General features: G+C 41.6%; 1 protein-coding gene across 1 annotated transcript in view; it reads left to right on the forward strand.

Annotated features, from left to right (window-relative positions):
* Window positions 1-12,319, forward strand: part of GAN (gigaxonin) — a 16,256-nt gene extending 3,937 nt beyond the window's left edge. Inside the window, exons 2-7 of the mRNA XM_012648194.1 lie at window positions 543-655; window positions 1,606-1,755; window positions 2,672-2,808; window positions 3,062-3,190; window positions 11,906-12,015; window positions 12,104-12,319. Coding sequence (XP_012503648.1) covers window positions 543-655; window positions 1,606-1,755; window positions 2,672-2,808; window positions 3,062-3,190; window positions 11,906-12,015; window positions 12,104-12,285 — 821 coding nt within the window. The 3' untranslated portion in view covers window positions 12,286-12,319. The remainder of the gene's footprint in view (window positions 1-542; window positions 656-1,605; window positions 1,756-2,671; window positions 2,809-3,061; window positions 3,191-11,905; window positions 12,016-12,103) is intronic.
* Window positions 12,320-12,622: the final 303 nt, after the last annotated feature.

Genomic DNA, 12,622 nt, shown 5'->3' on the forward strand with positions numbered 1-12,622 from the left:
GCCCGGCCTAAGATTATTTTTTTTAATGTTTTATCCAGCAATTTAAGTGTTTCTGCAAAAGAATAATCTAACTCACTACTACCCAAAATAGGAAGTTCAACAATTACTCTTAGATCCTGTTTTGAATATAAAGTGCTTGCAGGTGCCTCAGATCTGCGTAGTCCTGCGATCTCGAATGAGCAGATGTGGGCTGTGGTTCAGAAGTTGTATGAGAATCACAGAGGCTGGGGAATAGAAGAGATGAACTGAGGTGACCCGGCGTTGCCTGGTGACTGAGTGGGTGGTGTCAGTCTTCCTTTTACACCGCAGGGTAGTGGGAATCCTCTCAAAGATAGTGATGAGTGAAGCAAAGTGGTCAAAGTGACTCACGAATTTGGCTTTATCACCAAGGATCAAATGAGATGTGATCAAAGTCCTGAATCCAAAGAGGAGAGTGTTGTCAGAGAAGGTGTCTGCAGATGCTGTCTCTATGCTTCATGGCATTTATAGGTGTCAAAGACTTACATTTCAGGTTTCTTGTGTGTCTCCTTTGATTTTTGCAGAAGGATTTTTGTTCGTATTCGGGGGCCAAGACGAAAACAAGCAGACACTGAGCTCGGGAGAAAAGTACGACCCGGATGCAAACACGTGGACTGCATTGCCACCCATGAATGAGGTAAGATACTCGTTTTGTTTATTGGTTTGATATGTTTCTTTCTCCCCTTAGCACTTTTGTTTGTTTTGTGTTCAAGTGCGGGAGCAGAAGCCATGGCCCTGCCAAGCCCTGGCCCACTACGCTCCAGCCTGCCCCTCCAGCCCCTTTCTTGCCCCTGCCCATTCTGGCCTCCTCGCCGCTGCTCACACCTTCCAGGAACGCTCTGGGGCCTGTGCGTTTGCTCTTCCCCTCTAGAGCCTCTTCCCCCAGCGCCTGAGCGCCTTGTTCCCTCACCTGCCTCCGGTGTCTGTTCCTGTAGCACCTGCTCAGCCAGGGCTGCCTCCTGCCGCTCAGCTGCCCCATCCCCACTCTTCAAGCCCTGTCTCACCTTCTCGCAGACTAGGCAGTTGGAGCTTTTCACGTAAGCTCTTTGATGGCAGAGAATTTCAACTATTTTGGTCAGTGGTTTATTTTCAGTGCTAGACTCATGCTTGGCACATAGGGGCCACTAAGCAAATATTTGTCGATAGATGAATGCGAAATTCTCAGGGCTTCTGTAAGTCCAGACAGCCTTAGCTTGCCCTGTCCTCCTGCTGCCTCCCCCAGCCGTGGCCATTGGTATTGCTGTGGTTCTGACCCTGTCTTCCACACATCAGCTTGGAAACACTTACTGCCCGTCGCTATACAAAAACAATTTTACTAAACCAGAAGGTAATAGTTCTTTTTCTTGTTGTGAGCTATTGTGGGTTAAAAGGTAAAGATTTTGCTGGTGAATTCACCACATATTTTATAACCTTGTTCTGAGAAATTACTAGCTCTGTGCTCTCTGGCGATCGTGCTAGAAGTGTGGGCTGCCAGGGAAACCAGAAATATTTAAGAAGCGTTCCTAGGAGAAATGGTTTTGAACATGGTACTAGCTTTCAACATGATCATCGACCTTTTGTATACAAAGATCTTTGATGTCTTTTCAGGCAAGACATAACTTTGGAATCGTGGAGATAGATGGGATGCTTTACGTTCTAGGAGGAGAGGATGGTGAAAAGGAGCTGATCTCCATGGAGTGTTATGACATTTATTCTAAAACCTGGACAAAGCAACCTGACTTGACCATGGTTAGAAAGGTGAGAACTGTATCTTGTGATAACTGTGTACAAATTGGATTTTAAAGTTAATGTTTCTTCTTTTCCTGAATATGCCTTTAATTCAACTGATAATGTTAAAAGAATTAACATGAAAGAATTCCGTCTTTATTGGTAGCTTGCCTTCACTGTCACCCGCCACATACGTACACACCAAGATAGGAAAGTGAGTCTGTCCCGCTGGTGGGTGTGTGGGGCTTTGTGAACACACTAACCTCGGGAGCAACCAGAGCTCCCAACTGTTTTCTTAAGCATCTTGCTGGATTAGGGAGAAACAGGAGTCTGTAGGTAAAGAACTGTTGCTCACCGAGTAGAATGAGAACAAAGGGCTCACCTTGAATGTTCGGAGGATGGGCCGTCTGTATTTATGTTCCCTGTTGTAGGTGGGGAGTTACCATCAAGCCAAAGCTTTGCCCAGTGCCATGCGTACTTTGCGTCTTCGGGGACTGGGATATACTCATATTCTCTCACAGAACGTGCCCTTTCAGCTACGTTATTTTTTTTTTTTTTTTTTTTTTTTTTTTTTTTTGCTACGTTATTTTGGACAGGAATTGCAGAGAATCTCATTCCATGAAATCTAAATCTTGGAGTCCTCAAATAATGGTGAAAGAGTAGAAAGATTGGAAAGCCCTTTAAAACATTAGGATTCTTTATCTCACTTAGTGAAATACTATTGGATGGAGTAAGAGCTCCTTTTCTGAGGATTAACAATGTGTATATTACCTTGCTCTTATTTCTTAAAGTCCTGTGTTGTAATATCGGAAAGCACCATTGTTCTGCTGTTAGAAATCACATCTTTTCCTAAATATCTTAAAGTGCTGTCTGCACAAGTAAATGTTTGTTTGCATAACCTTAGTAATAAATGTTGCCTTCCCCTGCCATCGTTTCCTTCTTTCAGATTGGCTGCTATGCAGCTATGAAAAAGAAAATCTACGCCATGGGTGGAGGATCATACGGAAAACTTTTTGAATCCGTGGAATGTTACGATCCAAGGACCCAGCAATGGACTGCTATCTGTCCACTGAAAGAGAGGAGGTGCGTGATTGTGGATATGGACCTTGTGGGTTCCCTTACTGTTCACGGGGCCTGAAGCCCCTTACCGTGGCTTTTGCTTCTCTTTTCTTTCAACGTAACCTTTTATTTGACTTGGTGTTTCCTGAAAGAGGAAGGCCCACAGAGTCATGAAACACCGAATGTTGCAGAGTTAAAACAAGTGTAAGGGGAATTAGGGAACCAGGTCTTGAGTTGTAAATTCAGTACAACTAACGTGCTGTGTGTGGCTTTCCAGATTTGGAGCAGTGGCCTGTGGAGTTGCCATGGAACTGTACGTGTTTGGGGGAGTCAGAAGTCGTGAGGACATCCAGGGTGGTGAGATGGTAACTTGCAAGTCAGAGTTCTACCATGATGAATTTAAAAGGTAATTATGAATGGTTTCACGTAGCTTCCGCAGCTTTTTTTTTATGCTTTCAAAGTCATATTTAGCTTTGTTTAGTTTTATTTTCAAGTTGCTTCATTGTCTATTTAAAAGATATATGTAATGCGTGCTAGATATTTATTCAGTGACTTCAGAAGTATTGGAAACTTAAAGGAAAACCATAGAAAAATGTCTCTAAAACGTAGATCAGATGTTGACAGTTAATGCTTAAAATCATTTATTATCTCCCTATAGCTTTTAGGAACATGTCTAAGCTGCGTAACTCAGCACATACGGGCCTTAGGTTTACCTTTTCTGCTGCTATGTGACCCAGACGCTTCACACTGAGCCAGTTTTTCCCCCAGACATGTATGATTATCTCAGCTCTGTTTGCATGCTATTCTTTTTACCTAAAACCTCCTTTCCCAGTGTTCAGCCAGTTAACTTGGCCTTTTTTCAAAAATTCTGCTTAATGATCACTACCTAGAGAAAGCCTTCTCATGTCCCCCAGTCTGATTTAAATTCCTCAGTCTGTGATCACATAGCTGTCTATACGTGCCTCTTTCTGAGGTTGTAACTGTTAACTGTAAGCAACTTCAGGACAAGGTCCTACTTAATCGACTCTGTATCCTACCGTCCAGCATCCTTCCTGGCCTGTATTAGACACTCAGTAAAATGCTGTGGATGAGGGGTAGTGCCTGAATCCATAAAACATCTGATGAGCTGTTGTATAGATCTTACAGAGTAGATAACATCCTTCTCCACCCCTCTTTGCTCCCCTCATGCATTTTATCATTGTAGTCACTAAATAGTATTTTTATTGCAGTAATACGTGCAAATCCTGAGGGGAGATTGCTATGCTAAAAATAATCTTGTCAGAGCATTTCAGTTGTGTTACCAGAAGGGGGTGCCATAATATTATGTTTCATTTCATACTATTTTTGATTAGGGCAGTGAACAGTTACCAGAATGTTAGAAGTACATAGAAATGTTACCTAACTTTTAATATATTTTATATTTGGGATATTTGCATAGCTTCTTTGTTCAATTATAGGGGTAGACTATCTTAGGAAAATTTATTAGACAAAGTATGAGAGCAGTTTGGAGCATATTTGCCTACAGTATGGGTGACAGGCAGAATTTCGAAGATTTTTCTACATTTCTCCTTCCTTGATATATGACTATGAGGGCTGACTGCCCAACATAGGAAGTTTTAAATTCATTTCCTGCCCAAATGAATCTTGAGATATACTGTCCAACTTCATTAGCAAGCAGTAGCCAGTGTGTTTGGTTTCTGATAAAATATTGATATACATTTTTTTGTAATGATCGAATTACTGTTTGGACAGCGTGAACAAGTGTCTCTTGTTGGAGGAGTCAAGTTTGCTTATGTTCGACCATTGGCCATCCCTGTTTTGATTGTGTAGGACTTAAATCTGGTTGTGACGTTTCTCATGTCCTTAACATGCTGTAAGTTGTTAGAACCATTATATTTCTATCAAGTTGTTTCATATTTGTAGTTGATAGACTTTAAATATAATATTACTTGCTTTAAGTTCGTAGTTATTAAACATAAGGGTGTTGCTCCTTCCTTGCTATTTAAAAGCACTTTCAAATAAAATTCGTATATCTTCCATTTCCTTATTTCCAATGTTAGTTTGTGAATAGACTGAAGAAAGCTATTAATTTCTTTTATCAATATAATATATGTAGGATTCTTACATGTTTAGATAGTAAACATGTGTACAAACCCAGTGGCATGTGTTAACTCATTTAATCTTCAAAACAGCACTCTGAGGTAGAGGTACTATTGTTACTGCTCTTTTACATATGAGGAAACCACAGCACAGAGAGGATAAGTAAAGTGGCCAGGGACACACAAGTAGCAAGTGGCAGAGGTGGAATTCAGACTCAGGCATTCTGGCTCCAGAGTCCACCTTTGCAGCTACCCCACTGTATTGACTTAAAAGTACAGGCTTTCCCGTGAATACCTATAGAACAAAATGACACGTAGGAGGAGTTTATTTCTCAAAAGGTCAGATGTTTCCAAGCGTGTTATATTTGCATTCTGTGGAAACTGTTGCCAGATGAGCAATCTGTAATAGATTGGAACCCATTTAAATTGTTTTTAAGTAATCTCTTGTCTTTCCTGCCTTTGTTTCCTATTTTTAGATGGAAACTTTCCTGGAAAAATGCCACATCTCATTATTTTCTGTGTTTCTGAATAAAAGTAAAACTGTTTGAGAGAAAGCAAAGAAATTGCCATAAATTATTACCAAGTCATAGTAACAACTTAATATACCCAGAATGACAGTTTCTCTATTTCTGTTCTCGTGTCCCTGTTAATAAAGCCACCGTCTTCCCAGTTATCCATACTCAACAAGGGGTCATCATGGGTTCTGTCTTACACATCACAACTCATTGGGTGCCAAGTCTTATCTTTTTTTAAGCTCTAGTATTTTTCACACACTCTCCACCTTCAGCTCTTTGTCCTGCCCTGATGCAGACACTTCATCCGCAAAGGTCACTAGCCCAGTCCTGGCTAGTGCAATTACCTACGTGTGCCTTCAAAAGATCAGTCTGACACACACTTTGGTCATTTTATTCCCCTGCTCAAAATTCTTCACTGTTCCCCGTTGCTTACCAAATAAAGAATATTTAGCCTCCTACTCAGGGTGCTCTGTGATCTGAGGCTAAGAAAACTTTTCAGGGCACTGTGTTAGTCCATAGAGATTTAATCACCTTGATGTTCCACAAACTGGCACGTCGGTTACCCCATTGCCCACATCGTACTGTTTGTGTGACATGTGAACTAGAGGAGGAAAGATGAACCCCACTCCTGACCACATCCATTTCAGCCATGGTCCAGTCAAGAGACAGAAGCCACACCAGTAATTTGAACAGGGAAAATGTAATATACGTTATTATTAACAAGTAAGAGGTGGTCAGCTACTAAAAGGGGTGAAAGAGGACTCTGAAGAATGTAGAAATAGCTAATGTAGGAAGCATAGGGAAAGGAACAAATCGGGAAGAGTCCTCCCCACCCCACAAGGCTGAGATTCATCCCACTGGAAGCAGATGTGCCGAGGCCCACTGGGGGGCAGAACACCAGGGTGCCAGGGGCCAGCAAAAGCCTGGAAATTACGCCCTGGTCTCTTGCTCATTGGTGGGCAGTGCAGCAGGAGGAAGAGGAGGGCGACTGACCCTGGGAGAGCTGCCCTTTCCTCTCCTGGCCTTCTGCACCCTCTGTGGATGAAGAACCAGCTGCTCATTTGGTTCATTTCCCCATTGTGTTTTCTGCTTCACTGATTTCCATGCTTATCTATATTATTTCTGTGGTTTTACTTACTTGGGTTTATTTTACTCTTTTCTAGCTTCTTCAGATGGAATTTTAGATCACTGACGGTAGACCTTTTTATTTTTCTAACACGCACAGTTGAAGCTTTAAATTTCCGGCGGAGCACCACGTTAGCTGTGTCTCAGACGTTTTGGTGTTTTATTTTCATTCAGTGTGAAATAAACTTTTTTCCTTCTTCAGACTGGATGATTTCTATTGATCTGTCTTCAGGGTTGCTGCTCCTTTTCTTTGTTTTCTCCATTCTGTTGTTGTTACCATCTGGTAAACATTTTATTCCAAATATTAGGTTTTCAATTCTAAAATTTTTTGTAGTTTGTTTTTAGGTTTTTTTAATTTCTGTGCTGACATTTCCTATCTTTCCATCATAAGCATATTTCCCTTTTCCTTACTGAGCATCGCTATGGTAGCTTTGTTCAAGTCCCTGCCTGTTAATCATGAGTCATCTCCGAGTTGGCATCTATTGACTGTTTACTCCCTTGAGCATGGGTTCTCCTTTTTCCTCTCCTCTTTGTTGAGTAATTCTGCATTGCATCCTGGACAATTTTAATATTATGTTGTTGAGGCCCTGAATTCTCGTATACTGCTTTAGAGTGTTGCTCAGAGAGTTTTAGTATCAATTAACTTGGTTAGGCTTAAATTGCAGGCTGCAGTGGGTGGCGGCTCAGATCTCAGTTCAGTTCTTTGAGCCTTAGTTATAAACGTCCATGGTTCCAGGGTCAGAGACTTGAGATGAGTGGATGCACACAAGTTTAGGGGTGCCTTTCTATCTCTTTTCTTTCTGGGGTTCTCCACTGACACTTTGGTGATCCTGGTTGCCCCAAGAGTCCATCCTAATTCCTGATTCCTGTAGCCAGAAAGGCGGCCAGGTTTCCTTCGGGAGTTCAGCTACCCAGAGCTGCCTCCCTCGTGCTGCCTTCAGAGACAGCTACCAAGAACCAGGAAACTCACTCCATGTGGGGTGCTCGCTCAACTTTCAGTTCCTTTCCAAAATCTGCCTGCCTTTGTTCAGTTTCCAGAGCTTTCAGGTAGCTGTATTTTGTCCCAAGTTTTTAGCTGATAGTTGCAGCAGCAATTGGTTAAGTGCTTCCTCCGCCATACTGGGAGCAGCACCTCACTAAGCTCTCTCTTTCTTTCCTCCTCCCTCCTCTGTAATTAATCACCCTCCTTCCCCCTACAGCTCTTGCCCTTCCTACTTTGCTCTCGCCGGAGTGCGCTGCTGGGATCCATTCTGTATTGTAAAGTTCCATTCTTAGGGGGCAGTCTTCAGTCTGAGTTACCAGAGGACACGTCATTGTAGCCTCCGAGTACTAATAAGCAGTGCACCCATGTTTGAAAACATTGTTAACTAGCGGCATACTATTACCTTGTTCATTGCAAAAACTACTATCATTTAATGATACCTACTGTGTACTAGAAACTGCAAAATGCTTTGCATTGGCATTTCATTTCATCCTCCCAACAACCATTTGAGGTTGGTGGTAGTATCTGGTATCCCCACTTTACAGATGAGGAAGCAGAGACTAGGTTAGCTAAATTGTCCAAGGCTAACGAGGTGGTAAGTGGCATTCAAAACCACGTGCCTTTTACACCTGCTTTATAAGCAGTAAAACCTAAATACATGTTTCAATTAGAATTTCAAATATTTAATTTGAAGCCTCAGAATTACACAAAATAGGTTACCTAAGCTTATTTTTCTGAAACCCAGGAACTCTGTTTTATTGAACTGCTCAGGACCAAATTTGGTAGATCACCTACATAGTGTAGTTTGCTCAGCTTCGTATCATTGTTCCAGGGATGAATTATGTTAAATTCTCAACTCCGTAAAGTTATTCCAAAACATCAGTGTGTTCTGACATGCCTTTTCAGTAATGTAGTCATATATGTTTTAATTTAGAGCGTTCGCACGGTCCCGTTCATGGGTTTGTCAGAAGAGTTGTGTGCTTTCCCGTGGGGGTTGACCTGGGTGTCCGGTTCAGCTGTAGACAAGGCACAGTGATATCGTCAGCTTTGATTCAGAACCTGGGAAGAATTTAAGTGCCGAGGTTCAGTTATTTGTGTTTAGCCCTGAAGACATGAAATGTGAATAAACTAGTATCGTAGTTTGACATTTCTCAAACTTTTTCTTTCAGAGGCCTGTCCGGGGTCTCTATTTTCACTTTCAATGCAAGCTCTTAGACTTTCCCCTTTTCCTTTTTCTTGGAGGCATTTGGAGGCAGGGGCCAAAGTCTGTATTCCCAGTGCCAGCACACTACCTTGCACCAGTCAACATTTAGATGTCAGATGAATCAAGCGTTAGATGAATGTATTTAGAAATATGGGAGCTCAGCTTTGTTTCTGACTTGTCACAGGATGTTGGACAAATCATTTTGCTTCCATGTGTCTTAGAATTCAAAATATGAAACTACTTACTACTTTAACAGTCGGGGAAGAGTATTCATTAAAACAAAAGTGGTATTCTTTTTTACATATATATTTGGCACTGAGATGCCCTAAACCTAAGCTACTTGCCTTTTGGCTGCTTCATAGCATAGAGTTAGGGATAATGAAACAATGTCCGTACATCTGTATGTTCCAATAATGGGTGCAGGCCTGGACATCAGTAGCTTATAAGGGTATTTAGACACATTCCCAAGCTCCTGCTGAAATCTACTGTGACCTGGCTGTGCCTGTCAGCTAATAGCAGGAAATAGGTTTTCCACATTACCCTGAGTGAACATTACATAGCAGGATCTACATTTACCTTTTCTTGGTGAGACAGGGTCTTGCTCTGTCACCCAGACCAGAGTGCAGTGGTGCGATCACAGCTCACTGCAACCTCCGACTACCAGGCTGAAGTGATTTTCCTGGCTCAGCCTCCCGACCAACTAGGACTATAGGCACGTGCCACTATACCTGGCCAGTTTTTTTTTTAAGAGACAGGGTCTCACTATGTTGCCCAGGCTGGTCTTGAACTTTTGGGCTCAAGCAGTCCTTTTGCCTTGGCCTCCCAAAGAACTGAGATTACAGGCGTGAGCTACCATGCCCAGCTTAGATTCATGAAGGGAGGGAGGAGAAAAAAACATGTATTTTGGAGTAATTTTAGACTTGTAGAAAAGTTGCAAAAATAGCCAAAGAGTTCCCATTTCCACAAGCCATTCACTCAGCTTCTCCTAATATTAACATCTTACATAACCATAGTATAAAACATCAAAACCAGAATATTTATGTTGTCCAATATTATTAAGTAAACTACATATTTATTGGAGTTTTGCCAGGTTTTCTGCTCACGTTTTTTTTTTCTGTTCACAGATCCAATCCAGGATCCTCCTTTGCATTCAGTTGTGTTTCCTTCGTCTCCTTTAACTGTGACTTCTCTTCAGTCTTTCCTTGTCTTTCATGACCTTGATACTCTGGAAGATTATTGGTCAGGTTTTTTTTTGTTTTTGTAAAACATTTCTTAATTTGGATTTATCTAATGATCTCTTGTGATTAGACTGAGGCTGTGCGTCGTGGCAATCCCCCAGTGGTCATGTTACCCCTTTCCCCACGTCACATCGGGGAGAACATGTCGATATGCTTTATTGCTGGTGACGTTAACCTTGGTTACTTGGTTAAGGTGGTGTCTGTTGGGTTTCTTCACTGGAAAGTTACTCTTTTTCCCATTGTAGTTAATAAATATCTTGGAGGAGATAACTTCAAAATATGCAAAACTTGTTTGTTTTTAAACTTTTGCCCACTGATTTTAGCATCCATCAGTAGATCTAGCCTGCAGTAGTTGTCACTATGGCATTTGCCTAATGGTGATTTCTGTTTCCCTCATTCCTTCTACGCTTATTTATTGGAATTCTTCTGTAAAGAAAACCTGTCCCTTCTCCCTATTGTTAAATTTTTTAGAATTATTTATAGTAGTATATATTCGTGGATATTTGTTTTATTCTCTGAGTTATAAATCCAATACTATCATTATTTATTTCCTTGCTCACATTGTTCCAGCCTCAGCCAGTGGGGGCTGCTTCATATTGGCTCCTGTGGCCTTTTGACACAACGCCATCCTTCTTTAAGCACTTCCTGTCTGGCACCACGAGATGCTCCAGGCTTATTTTGTATTTTCTCTGCCTCAGCTCTGGAATCAGCCACTTCTTCATGGAGTCCTGGATCGTTTTAATGGTTATTAAATTGATTTTCAATAGAGGTGCCAAGGCAATTTAGTAGGAAAGGAAGAGCCTTCAGCAAATAGTGCTGGAACAGCTAGCTATCTATATGGAAGAAAGTGAACTGTGACTCATAGCATGCAAAAAATTAACTGGAAATGTATCATAGACTTAAATGTAAAAGCTAAAACCATAAAATTCCCAGAAGAGAGCACAGGAGAAAAGTCTTTGTAATGTTGGGATAGGCAAAGATTTTCCTAGAAGGACACAGAAATCATGACTGTATTAAAAAAATAAAAAAGATTTTATATTGGAATTCATCAAAATTAAAAAATTTTCTTTAAAAGATTCTGTTAAGAAAATGAAAAAGCAACCTACATGCTGGGAAAAAATATTCATAGCACATGTATCTAACAAAGGACTTGTATCCACAAAATATAAAGAATCTTGCAATTCAATAATAAGGCAGGAGACTCAATTTTTAAAATGAGCAAACCTTTGAACAGACATTTCACAAAAAAAAAAATGCATAAAATGGCCAATGAGCCCATGTCAAGATGCTCAACATCATTAGCTCTCAGGGAAGTTCATACCATTAAAATGGCTAAAATTAAAAAGACTGACAATACCAGAGTTGACAACAATACCGAGCAATTGTACTTCTCACACATTGCTAACGGAATGCAAAATGGCACAACACTTTGGAAAGCATGGGGCATTTTCTTACCGAGTGGCATATACCCTCACCATAAAACCCAGCAATTCCATAACATAAGCCCACAGGAAAGACTTGCTCTGTAATGTTCACAACAGCTTTGTTGACTACAGCCCAGAACCGGAAGCTACCCAAATGAACACCAGTAGGTGAATGAATGACAAATTCTTGTACATCCATATAATGAAATACTACTTAGAAATAAAAAGAAGTGAGTGACTGATGGAAGCAGCATCGTGGCTGAATCGCAGAAACCTTGCGCTGCGCAGAAGAAGCAGATTGAAAAGTACATACTCCTTAGGATCCAGTATCTGTTTCATTCTAGCACAGGCAAAACTAATACCCATAGTGACGGGGAGCACAGCAGTGGTTACCTGGCAGTGGAGTGTGGGGGTCACGGTTGGCACGGTGCCTAGGACTGTGGGTGACTCACCAGTTTTTGTGGTCTCGGTCTCCCTAGATGTCGTAGTCATCCTTTTGATTTCCTTCATTCTGTCCATTGGCTTTGTTTCCAGGTGGATCTATCTTAATGACCAGAATTTGTGCATCCCCGCCAGTTCTTCTTTTGTTTATGGAGCTGTACCTATAGGAGCCAGTATTTATGTTATTGGCGATCTCGATACAGGTAAGAGTGTTAGGGTGATTTTGTTGGAACGTGTTTGCGTGGGATTTGGAGGCACATTGCATCACGTTTGCTTATTTTCCTGGTTTAGGTACCAATTATGACTACGTGCGTGAGTTTAAAAGAAGCACAGGAACCTGGCACCACACTAAACCGCTCCTTCCATCTGACCTTCGCCGCACAGGGTGTGCAGCCTTACGTATTGCAAATTGCAAGCTTTTCCGCCTGCAGCTTCAGCAAGGCTTATTCCGTATTCGTGTTCATTCACCCTGAAGAGGAAGCGGAGCAGAGAGCGAGACCCTGACCCAGGAGCACCATAACATAGCTTTACGTAAGGGAGGACAGAGATGGCCGCAGACACTTACTGCGTGCTGGGCTTTGGGACGGTAACTCTTTGGTGGTTTTATTACGCTTACAAGCTTGAGCTTCAGCTCTTCTTTGGGAGAACGTGTAACTATTGAAAAACTACCTGGGAGGAATCAGTTCCTCCAGTTAGATGTGTCTGTACACAGTGGAGGCTAGTAAATATCAACAGGAAAAGGGAGTGGGAATCGGTGTCATGTAAAATATTGACGTTAACATACTAAGGTGCATTTTCCCTGAAGGGAAC

This window comes from Propithecus coquereli, unplaced genomic scaffold (genome assembly GCF_000956105.1).
Source record: "Propithecus coquereli isolate 6110/MARCELLA unplaced genomic scaffold, Pcoq_1.0 Scaffold280, whole genome shotgun sequence".
NCBI lineage: Eukaryota > Metazoa > Chordata > Mammalia > Primates > Indriidae > Propithecus > Propithecus coquereli.